The following is a 22,359-nucleotide window of genomic DNA, read 5'->3' on the forward strand; positions in this document are numbered from 1 at the left end:
AGCTCCGATGCTCCATGGCCCAGTTCTAACAGAGAGCCCTGATCTTGAAGTGGCCTCACTCCCCTGGGCTGGAGCCTGGTAAAGATAGGAAAAGGGTACACAGTCCCATCCTGGTCACTCTGCCTTCCTGAAGTGCTCTCCTTGGGTCCTCTGCAGGTGATTTGTCTACAGCAACCAAGAGCAAAACAAGCGAAGACATCAGCCAGACCTCCAAGTACAGTCCCATCTACTCGCCAGACCCCTACTATGCTTCGGAGTCTGAGTACTGGACCTACCATGGGTCCCCCAAAGGTAGTACCCCCATAGGAGCCTGGGGCCAGGGCCCTAACACCTGTGCCAAGGACACGGGTGTTCAGAACAGTTGCCTACTCCTTTATACAATCATTCTGAATAAGAGTGCTTAGAGGGTTTATAACTAAGGGTGTTTATTCATTCAACAAATATGTACTAAACGCTGGCCATGGACCCTAGCAATACACTGGGGAGCAAAACAGACCAGGTCCCTGCCCTTGTGGAGAAGACATAGGCCCCAGCCATGAGAGGGAGGTGATGCGCAGAAGGTAGGAGAGCTGATGGCAGGGGCCTGCTGTCTAGCCTGAAGATGACAAAAGTTTCTCAATGCAGCCACTTAGCTGCCATCAGGAGGGTGGCAACGATGTAACACGGCAGAGAGTGTAGAAATACTTCTGCAAAGACCCAGGATGTGAGAGAGGATTCCAGTGGAGGAAAGAAAAGGCTGTCCACTTAACCTTGAACTCAGAGAGGAAGAGAAGCAGTAGAGGTGAGGGAGGAGGTCCCCCAGGGTTTTGAGGGTTGAGGTAAGGATTTTGGTTGTTATCCTAAACAGTGAGTGGCATGATCACATTGAAAGTAGTGGCATGATCACATTTGTGCTTTTGAGAGACCACTTTGGCTGTAGGGTAAAAAATGGTTGGGAGGATGGAGAAAGAGAGGATGTGGGGAGGTGGAAGGCTCCTGGTAAGGGGTCTCAGTGGTCCTCAGATACCACCTCACCCAATCATACAACCCAAGCTGTTCCTTTCAAGTATGGGGGAAATTTTTCATCAAGATCCACTCTGATTCAATGTCTTTACTAATTCAATGTCCATTCTGAGCAAAGCTTCATAGAAGCTCAGAGATGACTCTTTGGTGCTGGGCACAGTGGCTCACGCCCGTAATCCCAGCACTTTGGGAGGCCAAGTTGGGAAGATCACTTGAGCCCAGGAAATTGAGACCAGCCTGGACAACATAGCACTTCTTCTCTACAAAAAAATTTTTAAAAATTATCTGGGCATGATAGTGTATGCCTGTAGTCCCAGCTACATGCAAGCCTGAGGCAGGAGGATCCCTTGAGCCTGGGGACTTGAGGCTGCAACAAGCCATGATCACACCACTGCACTCTAGCATGGGTGACAGAGTGAGCCCCTGTCTCAAAAATTTAAAAATTTAATAAAAGGATGACTCGTTCGCTACTCTCAAAGAAGTCTTCATCAGAAAAGAAGGTAAGATACAAATACAACTATAACCAAGTGGGCAGTGATCTGTCCCCACGGGAGAGGAGTGTTCAGAGACCACAAAGGCAGCAGAGACCACTTTCAGCTGATGTGAGGCTTAGCTTAAATGAGACTGTTTCCATTGAAAAATAAGATTAAAAAGAAAGAAAAGTGGCTTTTCTTTTTTTAAAAAAAAATGCCTTAAGCCAGGCTGAGTGGGGTGCACATGCCGGAGCTGATCTTTTCTGTCTTTTGACAGTGCCCCGAGCCAGAAGGTTCTCGTCTGGAGGAGAGGAGGATGATTTTGACCGCAGCATGCACAAGGTGGGCAGAGACCACAGCACTGAATATGATGCTTAGAGCATATATCACTGAGGGTCTTTTCATTTGCAAGCAACAAAAAACAGATTCAAGCCCACCTATGATAGAAAAAAGAAAAGCATAGCTTTGCATAACTGAAAAATCAAATGGTGGAATTAGCTTAAATTATGACTAGATCCAACTGCTCAAAAAAATGTCATAGGAAATTTGTCTCTTCACTTCTGGGGCTTGCCTCTGCATTGGCTTCATGCTCAGGCAAGCTATTTTCACATAATGGTAAGCAGGTGCTTGCAACACTTGTTCATTGCTGGTGAAACCCTTGTTCCAGCCCCTGTGGAAAACAATTTGGTGGTTCCTCAAAAATTAAACATAAAATTACCACATGATCCAGCAATTCCACTCCTAGATATATACCCGGAAGAATTAAAAACAGGACTTAAACAAATACATATATACTCATATCCGTGGCAGCACTATTCACAAAAGCTAAAATATGGAAATAATCCAAATGTCCATCAGCTCATGAATAGGACAAGATATGGTATGTCCATACAGTGGAATATTATTCAGCCATGAAAAGAAATGAAGTGATGATACATGCCACAATGCAGATGAACCTTGAAAACATTATGCTTAAGAAAAGAAGCCAGACACAAGGTCGCATATTGTGTGATTCCATTTCCATGAAATATGCAGAATAGGCAAATCCATAGTGACAGAACATAGATTGGTGGTTCCCAGGGGCACGGGGAGAGGGGAATGGGGAGTGAGTGCTTCATGGATATGGGATCTCCTTTGGGGGAAATAATGGTATTTTGAAACGAGATAGAGGTGGTAGTTCCACAACATCGTGAATGCACTAGATGCCACTGAATCATTTCCTTTAAAATGGTTAATTTGAAGTTAAGTAATTTTCACCTCAGTTAAAAAGAAAAAGGTGGCTATCTGCCCATTGTTGAATCAATCACTGTGCCAAGACAATGGGATCCTGTCACTGGCCAGGCTTGCTTTTTTGTACCCACCACCAGACTCCCACCCAGACCACAGGACAACTTGTGGAAGACAAGATGAGACTGCAACAGGAAACATGGGTGCCACAAGGTGGGAGGGACACTGGGAAGGCAAACACGAGAGCAGGCTGCTATGGAGGATGTGATCCTCAGCCTTGCCCAAGCCCGTTCCATCTCAGTGTCCTTTGTTTTCCTTCTAACTTCATCTTGCTCTTCCCCAACCCTCAGCTCCAAAGTGGAATTGGCCGGCTGATTCTGAAGGAAGAAATGAAGGCCCGGTCGAGCTCCTATGCAGATCCCTGGACCCCTCCCCGGAGCTCCACCAGCAGCCGGGAAGCCCTGCACACAGCTGGCTATGAGATGTCCCTCAATGGCTGTAAGCACGGCTCTGGAAGCCCAACGGGGCGGGGACACCTTTCTCTGTGACTAGCTGGCAGTGTCAGCTGTTCGCTCTGAGCCAGGCTCCCTTGAGGCACAGCCGCATCCTCTCTCTTCTTCCTCACAGCAGCCCTGTGGTGGGTGGGTGCCTTTATCACCCTACATATACAGATGGGGAGTGAAGGCACAGAAGCCTTTGGTGACTTGCCCAAGATCACTCAATTTATCAGTAATGGAGCTTACTTAATCAGCTTCCTTGACTGCTTTTATAAATTAGGTTCTATTGGAATGTAGCCAGCCCCGTCTCAATCCCCTGGGCTAACAAAAGAATCAGAAGAGGCTGGCCACAAAGGTTAGCCCCAAACCCTGCAATGCCCCTTCTGGGAGCTTCATTGAGGTCTAGAATACAGATTTGGAAAGGCGCTCTATGGGGCACCATATAAGACCATGCTCTGCCCTGAGCAGTCACTCCCATTGCTTTGGGGCATCTGAAGCTCTGACTTCCAGTCAGATTCAGTATAAAGAAAAATGGCTTGGCTGGGCGCAGTGGCTCATGACTGTAATCCCAGCACTTTAGGAGGCCGAGGCGGGCAGATCACAAGGTCAGGAGATCAAGATCATCCTGGCTAACATGGTGAAACCCCGTCTTTACTAAAAATACAAAAAATTAGCTGGGCATGGTGGTGGGCGCCTGTAGTCCCAACTACTCGGGAGGCTGAGGCAGGAGAATGGCGTGAACCCAGGAGGCGGAGCTTGCAGTGAGCCGAGATTGTACCACTGCACTCCAGCCTGGGCGACAGAGCGAGACTCTCTCTCAAAAAAAAAAAAAAAAAAAAAAAAAAAAAAAAAAAAAAAAAAGAACGATGTCTTATAATCATCAGAATGGCTCAAAGATGTAAGGGATGGCCTCCTGAGGTAGTGAGTCTACCATGATTTGAACTTATACAAGCAGGGGCTTTATTCAAATACTTCTTGAAAATCTCATTGCAAGCTCCTCCTATTCCTGGACACATACACACACACACACACACACACACTCTGTCTGCCTCCTCCTTTTCTTACTCCTGTGAGATGCAGTCCTGCCAGGAAATCTCATCTGGATCAATACATTATGGATAATAAAATGCATCATTTATTACACTTCTATGTTCCAGGCATTTGTAGGAATGTTACACTCCTTGTAGAGCTGCAATGTAGAGAGATTATTATCACCCACTTTATAGATGAGAGAACTGAGGTTAAGCCACTTGCTCCAAGTCAAAAGCCAGTAAGTGACTAAGCCAGGATCAGACCCAAGTTGTAGTGGCCCCAAGGCCATGAGCTCTTCCCTCTTCCCCATACTACACCTTGACTCTCAGTGAGATTGAAGATGTTGGTGTTGGCGGCAGTATGATAAAGCCAGTTTTATGGAGTGTTATAGATGCGTCAGGCACTATGCTAAGTATCTTACTGTATTGTGTCACATATTCTTCACAATAATCCTACAAAGGAGACACTATCACTCCCCATTTTGCAGATGAGAAAACCAAAGCATGATTAATTAGATTGTCTGAAGTTAGAAATCTACTAATGGCAGAGCCAGGATGAACTGCTGAGCCTGTTTTCCGGCCTGACCACTGAGGGCCACTGTTTCCAACCCCTGGCTGCGGGGTCTGTGCAGTGCACCAGTGCTGTTTGCAATTCAACCTTGTTCAACCACATCTGTGCAACAAATATCACAGAGCACCTGCCCTGTGCCAGGTGCCAGGCTAGGAGCTGGACAGGGAAGGGAGATGGGGTGCAAGTGCAACAATTAAAAACTGACAAGTTCAGGAGGGGCTGCTGGAGGCCCCTTTTCCCAGCCAGCCAGGGGGATCGGGTATGGAAGCCACATCTCTTTGTCCCCATGAATTGTCTTCACCATGTTTGTCTTTCCTCATGAGCAATGACCTTCAGCTTTTCTCTCCTGCAGCCCCTCGGTCGCACTACCTGGCTGACAGTGGTAAGTTCTACCTGCCCTACCTTCAGCCCATCATGTCCCATGAGGGACAGAGCTGTGTCAGCTGCAGTTCTCCATAGTTCTAATGACCATACAATGTGGATGTCCCAGCCCACTCCTGATCTCAAATAGTCTACTCCATTGTATTTGTCAGATTGTGGGTCTGCATTTGGGTTTCTGGAACTAGGATTGCCATCCCCAATAGATGGTCCCAGAGGAAAAAAAGTGCACACACCTCTTCCACCACCTGGGAGCCTTCCTACCTGAGTTCTGAGCTTGACTTCAATTCCAGGGCCTTTGTCCAGAACCAGCCTGTGGCCAGGACACAGGGGTCTATCACAAGAAGATAGAGATGTGCAGGTCAAGGATAGAAGAGTGTCTGAGTGGGTGCCTTGGGCAGGTACCTAGAATTCTGCTAGAGTGAAATGCCCCCAGAGATGGTCAAGTTGCAAATCTGGAGAGCATCAGGAAGAGTTGGTGGCCTCTGGCCTCCACCCCTTCCTGCTAGGTTGGGAGCAGTGTTGGCCTTTGGTGGCCAGATGACCTCGGGGAGAGGGACTCATGGCTTGGGACTCCTGATAATTGCTCTAGATCCTTCTTTTCAGATCCTCTCATCTCCAAATCTGCCTCCCTGCCTGCCTACCGAAGAAATGGGCTGCACAGGGTAAGAAGCTGTGCTGGAGGATGGGGGAGGACGTTGTCCCCAAAATGCTAATAAATCCAACATTAGCTTGTTGTAAGGTGAAACCTGAGCAAAGGTCCTGGGGCTAGTGGTGGGTTAACTGAAACGACTGTATGGCAATGACTTGCTCCCCTCCCTGGTGACCCCTTCGTGAAAAGGGGCCCCCATGGGAGGGGCTTGGGAACAACTAGTACTTATTGGGCAATAACCCTGTGCCAGGGACTCAGCTAAACACTTTGCAAGCACTAATTTGTTTTGCCTTCACAACCCATGGAGGCAGTTACTATCATTTACCCTACTTTGTGCATGCAGAAAGGCACAGAGAAGTGAGGTGACTTACCCACACTCTTCAACAAGAAGTAGTAGAGCCAGGATTCAAGCCCAGGCCAGCTGATCCCACAGCCCACCCTCAACTGCTATGCTCCACTGGCCTCTAACATGGCCTGTACATTTTCTGAGCTCCCTGAGCGTGCTGTTATGGAAAAAGAAAAGTGATGAGCAGGGTAAGGAGGATTGAGAGCTCATGGAAGGAGTGACTTGCAACTTCCAGCCAGGTTGTCAGGGCAAGTCTCCTAGAAAAAGGGGTGTTTGAGCAATGAAAGAAAGCATGAAGTGAAATTCACCAAATAAATGGATATATATTGAGTAGCCACCATGTGCCAGGACAAAGCACAGGGATATAGCAGCGAGTTAAGTTTCCCTAACTTGAGACAGAGGCTGCTGAGAAGGCCCTATGTCCCACAAGCACCAGTCCATTTTCTGGAGGTGGGTGAGTGCTTCAGGGAGGCAGAGGTGAGCTTATCTCAGGCCAGCCGTGGTTCTGTCTCTTCTGCAGACACCCAGCGCAGACCTCTTCCACTACGACAGCATGAACGCAGTCAACTGGGGCATGCGAGGTGAGTGCAGGCCTGCAGGGGGTCTGCAGGGAGAGTGCCTCCAGATGTACCACTCAAAACTGCAGCTTGACCTTCGGCAAATGATGGCTACAGATTCTGTCCCCACGCTGGGCTGTGTCCAACCCTGAGTTCTTACTCTCTTTCACTTCCCACCCCCTCCCTTTTCCCCTGCTCTTCCCTCATCCTCTCAAGTCCTGGCCTTGGGTGGTCTCCAAGCCACCTGTCCCATCTGGGTTCCCAGAACCATCACAGAGTTCTGCTCTCTTCTCCCTGGACTGTGGACCGAGGGTTGCCTGCCAGCCCCAGTGGAGGGAAGCACTCAGAGCCAATTGCACACTGTTCCCAGTAAGAATTCCATGAGCTTCCTGCTCTCTGCCAGTGATGCTTTCACACCAAACTCGACCAGCTCCTATGAGCAAGCTCAGGCAGAAGAGGCCCACATCAGAACCTCGAAGGATTCCCCACAGAAGATAGAGGATCTTGTCCATGCGTTTCAGATCTCAGATTCTTCTAATTTCTATTCTAAATATCTCTAAGGCCATTTTTTCCTTAGAACCATCTCAAGATCAGCCCAACCCCTATCTTCAGCCTTCCACTGTGCTCATACCAGCCTTGATTGTCCTTCAGGGTGAATTCAGCAAGGACGAGGTCTCTGATGGTCAAGAGAAGGAGACAATAGAGGCCAGACCCCCTGAGAGAGTAGGACAGAGGCCTGTGTAGTGATGCAAAGCAAAGACTGATGGGCTCCATTCTGTGTGTGTGTCTCTTTTTCTCTCTGCAGAGTACAAGGTAAAGGATGTGCATAGACCCTGGGGGTCTCCAGGATTCTTGGAGCCGCTACACTGGGGATCACCAGGAGGATGACAGCACTGTCTATGTAGGGAAGGGAACATAGATAAATAACCCCAGGGGTCCTTTCAAGACCAACATTTCCTGTCCCTTCTTGGCCCACTTTTCCTGAATCCTGCCCTAGGTCTCTTGCCTACTGAAATCAGATACTCTCCCTGGGCTTCAGAGACACTCTGTTGGCTTGCCAGTCACCAAATATTAGACACTTACATTCGGGAGGTCATGTGCCCATATTATTCCATGGGCACATGGCAAATACCTCCAAGCTTATTCCTAGTAGTATTAGGGGACTCTCTGGGGCCTTGTCTTTTGAGAGAAGGTATCTTAAGACTGCTGGGCAACCCCAAGAAGGGCAGATCCAGCTCTTCCTCCAGACTTAATTTCTGGCCATTTCTGGATAGAACAGAGAGCCCAGACACAAAATGTACCTGAAAGGAACAAGCCCACCACCCTCACCCAAGCTGGAGACCACCCCCCTTTCTCCTTAGATCTACCCTTATGAACTGCTGCTGGTGACTACAAGAGGAAGAAACCGACTGCCCAAGGATGTAGACAGGACCCGTTTAGAGGTAAGTCTAAAACACTGAGCAGGAGCTCTTGGGTTGGAAGAAATTTCAGAAGTTGCTTGGTATAATCCAGCTCAAGAGGGCTGGGTGGAATGAGTGGCTTTAAGATCACACAGCTTATTGAAAAAGCAGGGACTTGAACCAATTTCCTCAGCCCAAAACTTCCCCATACTATTCCCCAAAACTGTCCCATGCCGTTCCCCCAAAACTGCCCCATGCTGTTCCCCCAAAACTTCCCCATGCTGTTCCCCAAAACTTCCCCATGCTGTTCTTTGCTGCCTCCTCTTCAATTCAGTTAGTGTCTGTGGTGCACAGGGACAGTAAGTCCTCAACTAGGGCCAATGCTTCTGCAGAATTGCAGAAGAGCTAGATTTGCTCCCTGCCCCCAAGGGGCCCTCTGTCTCAGGATTGTGCATAAAACTTGTGCTTGTGATGGGGGACAGGGGGAGGCAGCACTATGTGGAAGGAAAAAAAGCATAAGTAAGTCTTGAGTCAAACTCCCTAGGTTCAAACTCTGATTCTGCCATCACTAGGTTGGCAGCTTTAACCAAGCGACAACCTCACTGCAACTTGGTTTTCTTCTCTGTAAAGTGAGGGTGATTGGTGTGCTTCCCCCATGCTGCCAAGAGAAGTGAGTGAGCCAGTACCCATAAAGCCCTTAGCATGGAGTCTGGCAACATATTGAGTATGAAGTGCCCAATGAACATTAGATTACTGTTGTGCAGGGGAGACCACTAAGGCCTGAGGCAGTCAACACAGGTTTGCAGAAAAAGGAAGGATGTAGATGGACTAGAAAGACAAGTAGAGTTTGTGATCGAGAGATGGAGAGGAGAACAGCATAAATAAAGGTGCAGAGGTGGGCCAGAACATGGTGCTGGGCATTTGAGCAGTCCAGACCACCTGGTGTGGAGTTCCAGTTCCTGGGCTCCTCTGGTGCTGGAGCACACTCTGCCCCTTACAGCCTGTTGCCACTCCCTGCCTCTCCCTCTCCCTAGAATGCCTGTATTAGTCTCTAATGCGGCTAATAAAGATATACCTGAGACTGGGTAATTTATAAAGAAAAAAAGGTTTAATGGTCTCACAGTTCCACATGGCTGGGGAGTCCTCACAATCGTGGTGGAAGGCAAAGGAGGAGTAAAGTCACATCTTACATGGCAGCAGGCAAGAGAGCTTGTACAGGGGAACGCCCTTTATAAAACCATCAGATCTCATGAGACTTATTCACTACCAGGAGAACAGTATATGGGAAACTGCCCCCAAGATTCAATTATCTCCACCTGGCCCCATCCTTGACACGTGGGGGTTATTACAATTCAGGGTGAGATTTGGGTGGGGACACAGCCAAGCCATATCAATGCCCTTCGCATCTCACCAGCCTCCTTGCTCCTCAGGGCTCCACACTAGTAATCCCTGTGCCCCAAAGCCTCCTCCAACCCTCCTATAGGAGGGGTCACTCCCCTTGTCCTCTGACCTCCTCCAGCTTTCTATCCAAAGTACATCAAGCACCTTTCACTCTCCTGTGTATCATATCATGGATGTGTCCATTTCCTCTGCCTGACCCTGAGTTTCTTAGGGACAAACATTGTCTGCCCTCTACTACAGGATCTGGGCTGGGAGAGGTGTCAGAAAACGTTTGTGGGATTGAGTGCAGGCTTCTGAAATAGGAGGCTCAGCACCCCTCAGGAAAAGCATATGAGCTGCCCTTGACTTGATGGCGTGGAATTGGCCCAGGGTAGAGGGTTGGGGCAGAAGGAGGGGAATGTACGTTAGCCAGGAAGCTCTGTGAGTTCTTCCAGCTCTAGCATGCTGGGTTAGCACCCCAGGAAGTGGGTGATTCTCCTCACATTTCAACAAGGGCCTCCTCCTTTCACTGTCTCCAAATGAAAGTGTCCACCAGTGCTGAAGGGGACAGCTCCCAGGGCAGCTCAGTGAAGCCAGTTTTTAGGGATGGAAACATTCTCCAGGACATCAGAATCACCCAGGGACCTTTTTAAAAATACCATACAGGGGCCCCACAGTAGACCAATTTAATCACAATTTGGGGAAGGAGCTCAGGTCTAGAACTTTTTAAAAGCACCCAAGGATGGCTAAAATGTAGCCTGAGCTGAGGCCCATGGGCTAAAGACACTGCCCCAGCCTCCTGCACTAGTTCTAGGAGGGGACTGAAGAAGGAAGACTATGACCCTGTCCTCAAGGAGCTCAGAGAATAGATATTCATTCATCCAACAAATATTTATTGAATCATCCTCACCTTACAGAGGAGAAAATAAAGGTTCAGCAAGGCTGTCATTTGGCTAAAGCTGATCACCTAGTGATGACAGAATCAGAGTTTGAACCGAGGGAGTTTAACTACACAGTGCTGCCTCCACTCTCTTCCACCATCACAAGCACTCGTTTTATGTACAGTCCTGAGACTGTGGGCCCCTTGAGGGCAGGGAGCAAATCTAGCTCTCCTCCTATGTCTGCAGAAGCATCCGGGTACGGTTCGAGGTGCTTGCAATATATCAATGAACAAAACAGAGACCGCTGCCCTCTTGGAACTTACATTTTTGTGTGAGAAGACATAAGATGTGTCTCCTTTATTTGTGTCAATATTGTTGACACAAAGAAAAAATAAATGACACCATGTGTTAGAAGGTAATAAGTGCTAAGGAAAAAAGTTAAAGGAGAGAAGAGAAGGGGATTAGGAGAGGAAGAGGTGAGTTGCAGTTTTAAATAGCATCATCAGATTTGGTCTCATTGGATGCATGACATGTAAGCAAAGACTCGAAGTAGTTGAGGGAGTGAGGCATGCTTTTATAAGAAGGAAGAACTTTCTGGGCAGAGGGAACAGCCAGTGTTGAGACCCTGATGCAGGAGGGAGCTTGTTGTGTTTGAACATAGCAGAAGGTTAGTGTGTCTAGGGTCACAGGAGCACAACAAAGATGAGGAGGAGAAGATGAAGTCCAAGGAAACCGGAAGCAGATCACACAATGTAACAGGTGCATGAAAAGATCACCATGATAGTGAAAGTGACCAGACTGAGTGCTTTCTGTGTGCCCTTGAGTGTTGAGCACATGACCTGTATCTGCTCATTCACCCTCATGGTATTCATGGTGGAGACACTAGGATGCTCCCATTTTCCAGAAAAGGAAATTGAAGTTTAGGAGGGGTTAGGTAACTTGTCCATGGTCACATGGCCATTTCTCCCTGGCTGTAAGAGCTGCACTGTTAACCTTCCTGCTTTAACGCCTTTCTGTGGCAAATGTCAGATGGACAGTAGTGGCATTAGGGGCCTTGAGAACTGGAGGGAGAAAGGAGGCCCCAGCTGGCCCTTAGAGGAGAGAAGCCCTGGTCTCCTTCCAGTGTGTCCTGCTTGTGAACACATTACTTGAGGGTGAGTCTACCATTCTTCTATATCAAGACTCATAACAAAGATTTTTTAACATGATAGAGAAACTCAACTGGAGAACCAATACAGACCACCACCCTCCAACAACAATAACAAACGATTCCAAAGTGCAGTTTCCCTCAGTCTTTACTATGGAAGGAGCAGAGAAGGGGACTCTCCTATCCAAGGTGTCTTTCAGCACTCACTTGAGTAGCACAAACATGGACAAGTCAATAGTACAAAGAAAGAGGCAGGGTCTTAGGGATCTAACAAGCAAATGTGATGTGTGGGCACTGCCTGGGTCCTAGTTCAGATAAACCAACTGTGAAAAGACATTTTCAAGACAGGAACTTTGTAATGGACAGGTATCAGGGAATTCTGAAGAATTCTTGTTAGATTTTCTTGAGTTTACTCATGGCATTGTGTAACCACAATGTGAGAAAATATTCAGTGTGTTTTGAGAAACATTCTGAAGTGCATAGGAATGAACTGACACAATGTCTAGGCTTTGCTTTAAAATATTTCAGAAAATAAAATAGGTAAATGAAGCAAATGTGGAAAACCTCACAATTACAGGATCTGGATAGTGGACATGGGCTTTGTCCTATTTTCTCTCTTTTGTGTAGTTTTGACATTTTTCATAATACACTTACTTATGAATTTTTTTAATTGGGTTGACCAAGAGGGGCAGTGAGAATGTAATGCATTTTGCCTGGACTTCGGTCCCAGCTCTACTACTTCAAAAATTATTGAACAAAAATTATCAATATTACCTTTGTTTGAAATTCTGAAGATATGGGGAAAATGTTAGTTCACATGGCCATGCGCCGTGGCTTACGCCTGTAATCCCAGCACTTTGAGAGGCTGAGGAGGGCAGATAGCCTGAGCTCAGGAGTTCAAGACCAGCCTAGGGAACATGGTAAAACCCCATCTCTACTAAAATACAAAAAAATTAGCCCAACGTGATTGTGTGCACCTGTAGTCCCAGCTACTTGGAAGGCTGAGGCAGGAGAATCACTTGAACTGGGGTGGTGGAGGTTGCAGTGAGTTGAGATCATGCCACTGCACTGCAGCCTGGGTGACAAAGTGAAACTCTGTCTCAAAAAAAAAAAAAAATAGTTCACAGTGACAACAAGCCAGAGAACTGACTGTGGTCACATAAATAATTTTCATTGAATCTCCTTCAGCACCCAATTAGCTCATGTAATTGCTACCAACAAGCCAGCTCAAGTGAATCCATTAAGTTTGTAAGCAGTATATATGCCATATATTTCTCTTTGTAAACTTAATTTTAAATTTCATTTTGAAAAACTAGCTATCCAGGAAAGTTTCAAGAATAGTAAAATGAACATCCATCTACCATTCACTAAATACAACAATTGTTAACATTTTGCCACATTTTAAGTGCTGTATATTTCTAACTCTAAAAGCTTTTGACAATGTATCACACTTTTAAAGCTGCTTAGAAGGGAGGAAGGGAAGGAGGGCAGAAAGAGGGGGAAATCCACTATAGAATGCAGACAAGGGTTTGATTATAAAGCATATTTGTTTTCATATCAGAAAAAGATAAAAGGACATTTTGGTGCATCAAAAATTAAGAGCAGTAATTTTTTTCATTGACTGGCCTGATGAACAGCCTTCCAGATCATTTGTTAAAACATCAGTAAGAGGAAATATCCCCTAAAATCTTGGACATGGCTCCTTTTTCTCTCAACGGGGAGTGGGATAACATGAATCCACACACACTTCTGGATGCAAATACATGGAGCAGGCATGCAGAAAGCGGAGGGGTCAACAGGGGACTCCAAGGGGTGTGTAGTGGAAGCGGAAGTCCCACTTGAGTCATAGGCAGGGGAGGCCTCTTCAGCCAAATCAGCTCCAGAGTCCTCCCTGGGAAAATGTTCATTCCATATTCACTCATTCAACAAATATTCATCACACATTCCCCAGGCTCAGGCACCATACAAGGCACAGGGTGCCCAGAGGGAACATGCAGCACCCACTGCTGCCTCCAGCTACCCCTGCATCTTGCATCCTCATGCTGCTCTCTTTCTCTGTCCCCCCACCCCCGCCTGCCCTGCCTCCTTCAGCGCCACCTGTCCCAGGAAGAGTTCTACCAAGTCTTTGGCATGACCATCTCTGAGTTTGACCGGCTGGCCCTCTGGAAGAGGAATGAACTGAAGAAGCAAGCCCGGCTGTTCTAGGCAGAGGCTCTATAAATATATATGCATTTATATAAAGATATATGTAAAATCTCTCTACTGAAGCTCGGTATAATCCTCTCTTGTGTAATGGGACACACTGCCTGCCATGAGACTTGCTTTTCTGTACTGTCAGGCAAGCCCACGTCATCGAGATATTTTTATGCTCCTTACTTTCTCTTTTCTAAGTGCTGTGGGATCTGGGAAGGGATTTGAGGGGACTCTGTCCTTTTATTGGGGATCCTTTTTATACTGAAACATCTGTCCTAACTTGAGTGCCCCAAGGTCCAACTCTCTTTCCTAAAGAAGGTGCCTGAAGAAGTCTCTCTTCTCTCTGCTTCGTGGCCCCTTTCTTCAATTTCTAGGGCTGATGCTGACCATGTGGTTTCCACACCTTATTGGCCCCAGAGGGGCCCTCCCATGGGAAGATCTGCAGCAATCTCCCCAAATCAGTGAGCACCTTTGAGCGCCCACGAAGAACTTTCTCAACACCCCCAATTAGGAGCTCAGTGCTCTCTTGGGGCAATGCAGTTAAAAGGGTGAGCCTCAAATCTAGTCATTACACCAGTCAACAGAAGTGGACAGGGCCTAGGCCTCTCCTCAGCTCCTTAACCCTCCTCCTTCTGCCCTGGATTGTAACCTCTCCCTTGTCCAAATCTAGGATTCCTGGTAGGAAAAGGAAAAGGCCCTTCCCTTCCCTCCACCACTTCCAACTGGCCCCTTTGCCTGACCTGGACTTGGAGAACCAGAGGAAAAGAGAGGGAGCGGAAGTGGGAGATAGAGCAGGGCACCTGTTAGAATCAGAGCTGCAGGATTTCTTGGGACCCTCCTCTCTCCCTCACTGCTCCCAGCACCTCCTGACCCTTCCCTCTTTCAAGGAGAGGCCCATGATTGCAGCTTGTATTCTTTAGCCTTATTACAATCTATGTGCCTGACAATTCAACACACCGCAGGGCCAATGTTCCCACCAGAGCTCCAACTGAACAACCAGACAGACAACTCTCATCATCCTCCAGAGAGAAAATAGGCCATGTCCCAAAGAAAGGTTCTTGGTCTATGCCTCTGGTCTGTGGGCTGGCAGGGCAACCATACCATACCCCCGCCAGTCCTCGGCTCCTGCTGCAAAGTTGGCCATGTTTCACAGGGAAACTTTTGGAAGAGTGGCTGCTTATGAGATTCCAAAATGAAGTGTTGGCCAACACCGCTCATGGCCATCCTGGATTTTCCCAGTGGCTTCCCTTCCTGCTCGCCTCCCTGAACAGGGGAGAAAGCTTAACCTCTCTTCTCCTCTCCAAACCTTTCACCTTGAGTGGGTAATGTTTGGTGGGGGCTGTTCCTTCTTGGAGATGCCTTGAGTCGGACCATTTTGAGATCATGGAGGAAGGATGAAGAAGTGAAAATGACAATAATGACTCTCAAGAGGCTGGTGATGTGACATGGCAAATGTAGAACTGACTTAAATTGAACAAACCCTCACTGAGCACCTCTGATGTTGAGCACCTGCTGAATACTGAGCACTGAATGGGGGAGGGGGAGGGGAGCACGGGGTGAGTCAACCTGGGACTCGGTCTCAGGGATATGCCTACCAATAGCGGGTATCGTAAGGCATGTACCCAAACATAACGGATGTAAGGCAGAAAGTGATCGGAGAAGGAATGAGAAAGTGTGCGTGATGTTAATGAAAAGTCATATGCAGTTAGAGCAAACCCAGGAAAGCTTTCTGGAAGAGATTGCATCTGAGGAAATTCAGGAAGGATCTTTGTAGATTGGGAGGAGATTCTAAATTGAAGGGGTGATAGGGTGAGGGGCCAGAGGGAAGTCTGCTGTGTTCTCATGTAGGATGTCAGCCCTCCCTGCAACTTCTCTTTTTGGCCAATGTCTTTTCACTTTCCTGACCCTTTAGAATCATCCCCAGCCAGACGCAATCATGGAAGTTGCCTTATTGTCACTGGTTAAGAACTTGGCGAGATTGAAGGGCTTTTGTTATTGTTGTTGGATATTTTTGTTTCCCATAAAAGCACATCATTTCAACCCTAAACCTGTGTGCTTCTGTTGTTTCTTGTGTGGGAGTGGAAATGACTGACATGGGAAGAGGCTGAACCCTGCACATTTTTCAAAATGAAAGCACCAAAACAGCAGCCACTCCTTTGGCCTCAGTTTCTCCTTCTGTAAAATGAGAAAGTTTGGTAAAGGTAAACATCACTCAGATTGTTTTCTGTAGAATGCAGGATCCCTCAAGATGGTAAAGGATGTTCCAACAACAAAGAAGTTCTGTGATCAAAAATAATAATAATAATAATAATAATAATAGTTCCTTATTACTAAGCACCAGCAATGTTCCAAGTTCTATGTGAGCACTTCACACCCATCATCTCATTTAAGCTTCTGAAACAACCCAAGAGGTAGCCGTTATTAACATCTCCATCTCCTAAATGAATAAATAGCTTTGAAGAGAACCATAATTACTGCTGGTAGAGCCAGGAGTGAATTCTAGCCTGTCTGACTCAGAGAGACCAGCTTACCACTCTTATTAGGCAAGATCCTTCCAGCTGCAGGTAAAGAGAGCATCTTATTACAAGTGGCTTCAACAGTGAGAACACGTGTTGTCTTGCACGACCAGAAATCCAAGGTGCAGAGTTAGTACATTCAGCAGCTCAGGGATGGAGTCCAGAGCCCAGGTTGTTTGTATCTCTGTACCCCACCATCTTCAGCATGTTGGCTCTTGTCCTCAGCCATATGTCCTCTATGTTTACAAGAGGCTTCTGTGGCTCCAGGCATCATGTCCTCACACAATCACATCAAAAAACAAGACAGTCTATTGCATGTCTATTGTAGTCGGAAAAATTTTCCGAAGTCCTCAGTAGACTTCTGCTTGGATCCCACTGGCCAGAACTAGGGATACGTCCATGTTCCTGCTGCAATAAAGGCTGGGAAACTGGGCATTTGGCATTTTCAGCCTCAACAGGGGGAACCAGGCCTTCTACTAACAAAGAATAAGGAAGCAGGGCAGAAAAGGATGGCCTCTGGGTGACGAAATCACAGCGCCTCTGCCACAACTGCTGTGCCGTGAAAGAGCACATCACGTCCCTTCTCTTGTAGACTCACAACACACATTGCCAAAAGTCCTGAGAAGTCCCACCATAGTACCTTTGTTTAATCCAATATTTTATAAGTGAATTTAACATAACCTCTGTTTAAGACATGCTGGCTTGCTGTATTTTGTCTGTTCAAAGATGCACACTTTTTTCACGTTTCGACATCTCTGACGATGAGATGTGGCTTAGAATTAAAAGTAGCTCCTCTTCTGAGCTCTCATTCTGCGATTCTTCAATAAGAACCAATGCTAACTTTCAGTCCCAACATGGCCCCTCCAGACAGGTGGCTCAAATGTGCAAAAAGATAAGAATGCATTTTTGCTCCCTGCCTACACATGCACCCAACAAATATTCATCAGTGAGCATCTCCTGCCAGGCAGGAGCACTGAGGATACAACAGTGTGGAAGGCAGGAATGGGCTTTCCTCATGGACTCTGGTCTAGAGGAGAAACGAATCATAAATAAGGCAACAGAAAAAGAGCTGGCACATGAAGATAACTGCTACAGAGACAACAAATAAGTACCATGAGAAAGAAACTCACTTCGTATGCTAAAGGATGAAAACTAAGTACCTGGGGAAAGGTGGGGTTGGTAGCATTCTTGGCACAGAGAACAGTGGATGCAAAGGCCCTGGATTGAGCAAGAGCTTGGCTTATTGGAGGAACAAAAAGCACCAATGAGGCTGGAGTGGGGCGTATGCAGGGGAGAGTGAGATTAGAAGCGCTGGGAGGGCAGGCAGGGGCCAGCCATGCACAGAGTCTAAAAGGACTCCTCTCATCCATCCAGGCTTTGTAGAGGGTGCTTGGCTTGTGCTGTGGTTGTCAACATGCTGGGTGTAGGAAGAATTGTTCCAAGTGTTGCCACTCAAAATGTTCCTAACCAGGAACATTGGCATCACCCAGGAACTTCTGTGAAATGCAGAACCTCAGGCCCCACCCCAACCTGCCCAATCAGCATCTGTATTTTCATAAGATCCCCAGGTGATTCATACACATGGTGAAGTGTAAGAAGCGTTGCTCTCACCCATCTTCCTTTCATGAACAGACATAACATTTTGAGTCAGACTGTCTGAAATTCTAGAAGGGGGCCTTTCCCCACACATGCAACCCGTTTGGACACTGGAGATCAACCTTACATCAATAAAGCAGAATGTGACTTTGGAGGCCACAGAAGGTAATGCCAATAATACAATAGTTGTAATTCGCAGCCACGATACAGGCTGACTGAGCGTTTGAGCAGATCAGAACAAGCCAGCTCTCCTGTGCCTGCAGCCCCTCAACCTCACCAGGCACCCAGTTCATAGACATGGGCACCAGCTGTGGAAGATGTCAGCAGCTGCAGCTGGCCACAGAGCCAAACGTGGACTAGAAGGCTGTTATTCAGCACTGTTAGCAAAATTCAAGGGGGCAAAAGCACTACTAAAATTAATAGCAATTAACCTTCACAGAATTTTGCCAGTTCCGTGTGGAATTAAGTTTTAAACGCATTATTCCACACTGGACTTTGAGTTGCTAAAAATCTTGACTGCACAGTGATAAACACCTACCTACATACTCAGCTATGGGCAGCGCCAAGCCACTCAGGAGCCCTGCAGCAAGACTCCAAATGAATAGAGTCCAGGGGCTGTGCAGATGAGGGTCAGCCTCTCCCCAACACTCACAAGCCTTTCACCTCTGTACTTGGCCTGGTCCAATATGATTGGCCCAGAGACAGAGATGAGAGAAACCAAAGGCCGGAAGTCACCATCTATGGTCATCCTCAGGGAAAATTAGAGCTAAATGTGCAGATAAATGAGGCTTAAAATTGGCCTGACTTCTGTGTCCATAGCCAGAAGTATTTCCTTCTCAGGGGGAACTATCCCGGTGCTTCCCGGATTTCAGTCATTCAAGCATCACTTTCATGATTTCATCAAATTATTTATTTTCTTAATACTATTTACTTGATATTTTTCTTTCAATTGACAGGTATCTGATGTTTCTATTTTAATGCCAGTGAAAAGCACAGGTTTGTAGGACTGTTTATATGGGGTTTTTTGCTTGTTTGGTTGGTTTAGCTTGTTTTGTTTAGTTTTGTTTTTTAAGAGACAGGGTCTTGCTGTGTTGCCCAGACTGGAGTCCTGTGGTGTGATCATAGTTCACTGTAACCTCAGACTCCTAGATTCAAGCAATTTTCCTGCCTTAGCCTCCCGAATAGATGGGACTACAGGCATGTGCCACCATGTTCAGCTAATTTTTATTTTTAATTTTTTGTAGAGATGGGGCGGGGGTCTCACTATGTTGCCCAAACTGGTCTCGAACTCCTGGCCTCAAATGATCCTCCCACCTCATCCTCCCAAAGTGCTTGGATTACAGGCATAAGCCACCACACCCATCCTGGTTATATGTTTTTATTACAAATTCACATAAATTCATAACTCTCCAAATATGTTGGTCTGTGTAATATCTAAACATATATCACATTTTCACCAATTGTCTGAATTCCACACTTTGGGAAATGCTGTTCTACCTGATGGAAAAGGGAAGAGAGAAGGTATTTGTGTTCCCTGTACATCTTCATGATAGCTGGTCTTCGGGGAGCCCAAGAGAAACCATCAGAAAATGCTGCAGAGAGAAGATAACCCAAAATTCTTTGACAACAAACAGGGCTTGCTGAACCACAGCTCGCCTGACAGCCAAGACTCTCATATACCAGTGGTATCCTGCTGGGGCATCATATAGACAGGGGGTCCCTGGACCTCACTAAGGTTTTCAGTGGATACAGCCTCTCATATTCCCCGCTGCTGAGGGTTGTAAATCCTTTGCCTCCAGGTATGCTGCCATGAGCTCCAGCAGGGACAGTACAGCGTCATGGGTAAGGGCACATGGTTAGACGCATCCTCCCTCAGGGCAGTCTCAGCCTTGCCATTTGCTAGTTGAACTGTGTCCTCACCCTCCCATTTAATATTTGGATTCCCTAACCCCCTAGTACCTCTGAATGTGACTCTACTTAGACATAGGGCTTTTAAAGAGGTGACTAAGTTAAGATGAGGCTGTTAGGGTAGGGCCTGATCCAATCTGACTGGTGTCTTCATAAAAAGATTTGGACACGTGGTGACAGCCAGGGAGCCCATGCAGGGAGGGACGGCCACGTGAAGAGACAGCAAAGGGGTAGCCATCCACAAGCCATGGAGACAGGCCTCAGAGGAAACCAGCTCTGCTGGCAGAAATTCTGTTGTGGCAGCCCTAGCAAACGAATGAAATTAGATATGCAAAATAGAGGTCGCGGCATTTAGTTGATAAAGTGGTGTGCTGCAGGTGCGCGCCTGGCTGCAGGGGAGGCGTGCCTTTCACTGCTCAGCACCTCCCTTATGCTTACAGCCTGCGGTTTACCTAGAGTATGAGTGCCCCCTCTGGGCCACTGCTGGAACTGCAGGGAGAGAGACTGCCTTTCTCACCTGGAATCTCCAGGTGTAAGGAATTCAGGCTTTGCAGCTGTGTGGCCTTCTCTGCCACAGATTGGAACAGACGGCCTGAAGATAAAGACTAAACAGAGGAGGGCAGAGCCGGGAGATGGAGAGAAAAGAGCGACTGCTCAGTTTGCCTTCCTGGATCCAAGCTTGGCTTCAAACCAGCTTCGCCCCTTCAGCTACCCAGCTACCCTTTGAGCTTTTTCGTTAAAGCTGGTTGGAGTTGTGATTCTATCACTTGCCACCAAAGAAGTTGTGACCGATACACTGGCTCCCAGAGTGAATGAATATTGGCAGCGGAATCCCGAATGTGTTCCTTTGCTGTCTGTGTGAGGGAGAATGACCACAATTTAAACAGTGCAGGCATGTGCTCCGATCAGAGCGCGCAGTGTGACATGAATCACTAGGGAACACATAGGAAGGGTAAAAGCTTGCCTCAGTCTGTCACTGAAAAGTGTTTGTAGGGCCCAGACCTAGAGCCTTCTGGTTTTCCAAAACCTCCTTATGGATACAGAATTCCTTGTCATACAAAAGAAGCGTGACTGCCTCCCTAAGGCACAGGGTCTTGCCCACCTGGATCAGGACAAATTGTCCATCTGGCCCTAGCAATCTGTCATTCTAACAAAATAATGGGACTATGTAACGTTTTTAAATGTGCATACAAAACACCACTCCTTTGCAGACTCCGTGGGTAGCAGCATTTGGAGGCCTGGTAGTCCTCCCATCCGGGAGCATCCGGAGCTCCTTCAGGGAAGGAGGAACCTGGCAGAATCAGTTGCATTTCCAGGGGTTGGATTTATATAAAACTCCCTGCAGGGGGCAGCCTGGGTATGTGGCCACGGTTTCAGCATCCCTTAATATTTTTCCATAAACATCTGACGAATTCTTCAGAGGAAACCCACACTGATTACATAATAACCAACACTTCTGACCATGGCTCAGACACTGTGCTAAGCACCTTACAGATCTCATTTAACCCCCTGGTACTACTTTCATCCTTATTTTACAGATGAGGAAATTGGGCCCTTGATAAATAACTCATCCAGTGTTTCACAGCTGTATGTGGCAGAGCCTGCACTTGATCTTAGAGATGCCTCACCCAAAGCCCGTGCACTCGGCTATATCATACAAAATCTCCTCCCTGAATAGACTGCCAGCTGGCATTTGAAGAAAACGTACCATGTGCTGGCATGGCACCAGCCACTCCACACTCTACATGCACAGTTACACTGAAGCATCACAGCTGCTGTGTGGGGAAGATGTTTGTAGCCCCAATTTTTAGATGAGGAATCTGAGGTTCAGAGCGGTTGAAGATCGTGCCTGGACTGTGCAGGGGCGGGGCTGGGTAACACTCAGATCCACCTTGTCCTAAAGTCATGCTCCTCACCACTGTGTCCCACACACTGAACAGAGTGGCTCAGGTGACCTCATATCAGGGCATCACTGCTCCTGGTTCTGGCTCTAAGGCCTTCTGTGATTTCAGGTAAGATTTCTCCCCTTCTCTCAGCCTCAGTTTCCCCAACTGACAAATGAAGGGACCAGATGGGCTAATGTCTCAGGTTTTGGGGGGCTTTAAAGCTTTTCTAGCTCCAGGTTATAAAATCCACTTTGGACCTCTGCAACCTGGCACCAGCCTGCAGCCACAGATGAAGCTAGGGGCGTGCAGCCCAGATCTTCAGAAGAGAGTTAGTCCACGCTGCAGTGTTAGGAGCTGCACACCCTCCTCAGGCCTCAGCGTGGAGGCCCCTAGCTGGACAGACCCTCCAGACGTCTTCATGGGTCCCTAATTTCCCTCAAGTTTCCACATTGGGGCCTGGGGGTGGCTATAGTCCAGATTAAGTCCACAGGGGTGTTTTAGTTGGCTACTGCAATGTTTAAAACAATTGGAATTCATTACCAAACAAAAGAGATTTCTCACTAAAATCTAGATTTCTGGGTTCTGCTGAAAAAGCTGAAGATTGGCCACTCCATTTCCAAGCTGACTGGTGACTGGCTCCTCAGACAGAGCAAGAGGGCTCCGCTTTGCTGTGGCCCCTCCACTTGCATGGCCTGCTTCCTGCACACCCTTCCCTGCC

At 47.3% G+C, this 22,359-nt stretch overlaps 1 protein-coding gene across 3 annotated transcripts in view; it reads left to right on the plus strand.

Moving 5' to 3' along the window:
- The window catches only part of ABLIM3 (actin binding LIM protein family member 3), a 118,568-nt gene extending 102,786 nt beyond the window's left edge, over positions 1–15,782 (plus strand). For 2 of the 3 annotated variants that reach the window (XR_008625449.2, XR_008625450.2), the window contains 8 exons: positions 157–291; positions 1,753–1,817; positions 3,053–3,200; positions 5,154–5,183; positions 5,786–5,844; positions 6,698–6,758; positions 7,540–8,176; positions 13,634–15,782. Coding sequence is in view for 1 of the 3 variants with exons in the window: in XM_003829046.5 (XP_003829094.2) it covers positions 157–291; positions 1,753–1,817; positions 3,053–3,200; positions 5,154–5,183; positions 5,786–5,844; positions 6,698–6,758; positions 7,540–7,547; positions 8,096–8,176; positions 13,634–13,747 (701 nt within the window). In the remaining 2 variants the exon portion in view is untranslated. The remainder of the gene's footprint in view (positions 1–156; positions 292–1,752; positions 1,818–3,052; positions 3,201–5,153; positions 5,184–5,785; positions 5,845–6,697; positions 6,759–7,539; positions 8,177–13,633) is intronic. The other variant, XM_003829046.5, reaches the window with a different exon arrangement.
- Positions 15,783–22,359: the final 6,577 nt, after the last annotated feature.

Source organism: Pan paniscus, chromosome 4, assembly GCF_029289425.2.
Source record: "Pan paniscus chromosome 4, NHGRI_mPanPan1-v2.0_pri, whole genome shotgun sequence".
Taxonomy (NCBI): domain Eukaryota; kingdom Metazoa; phylum Chordata; class Mammalia; order Primates; family Hominidae; genus Pan; species Pan paniscus.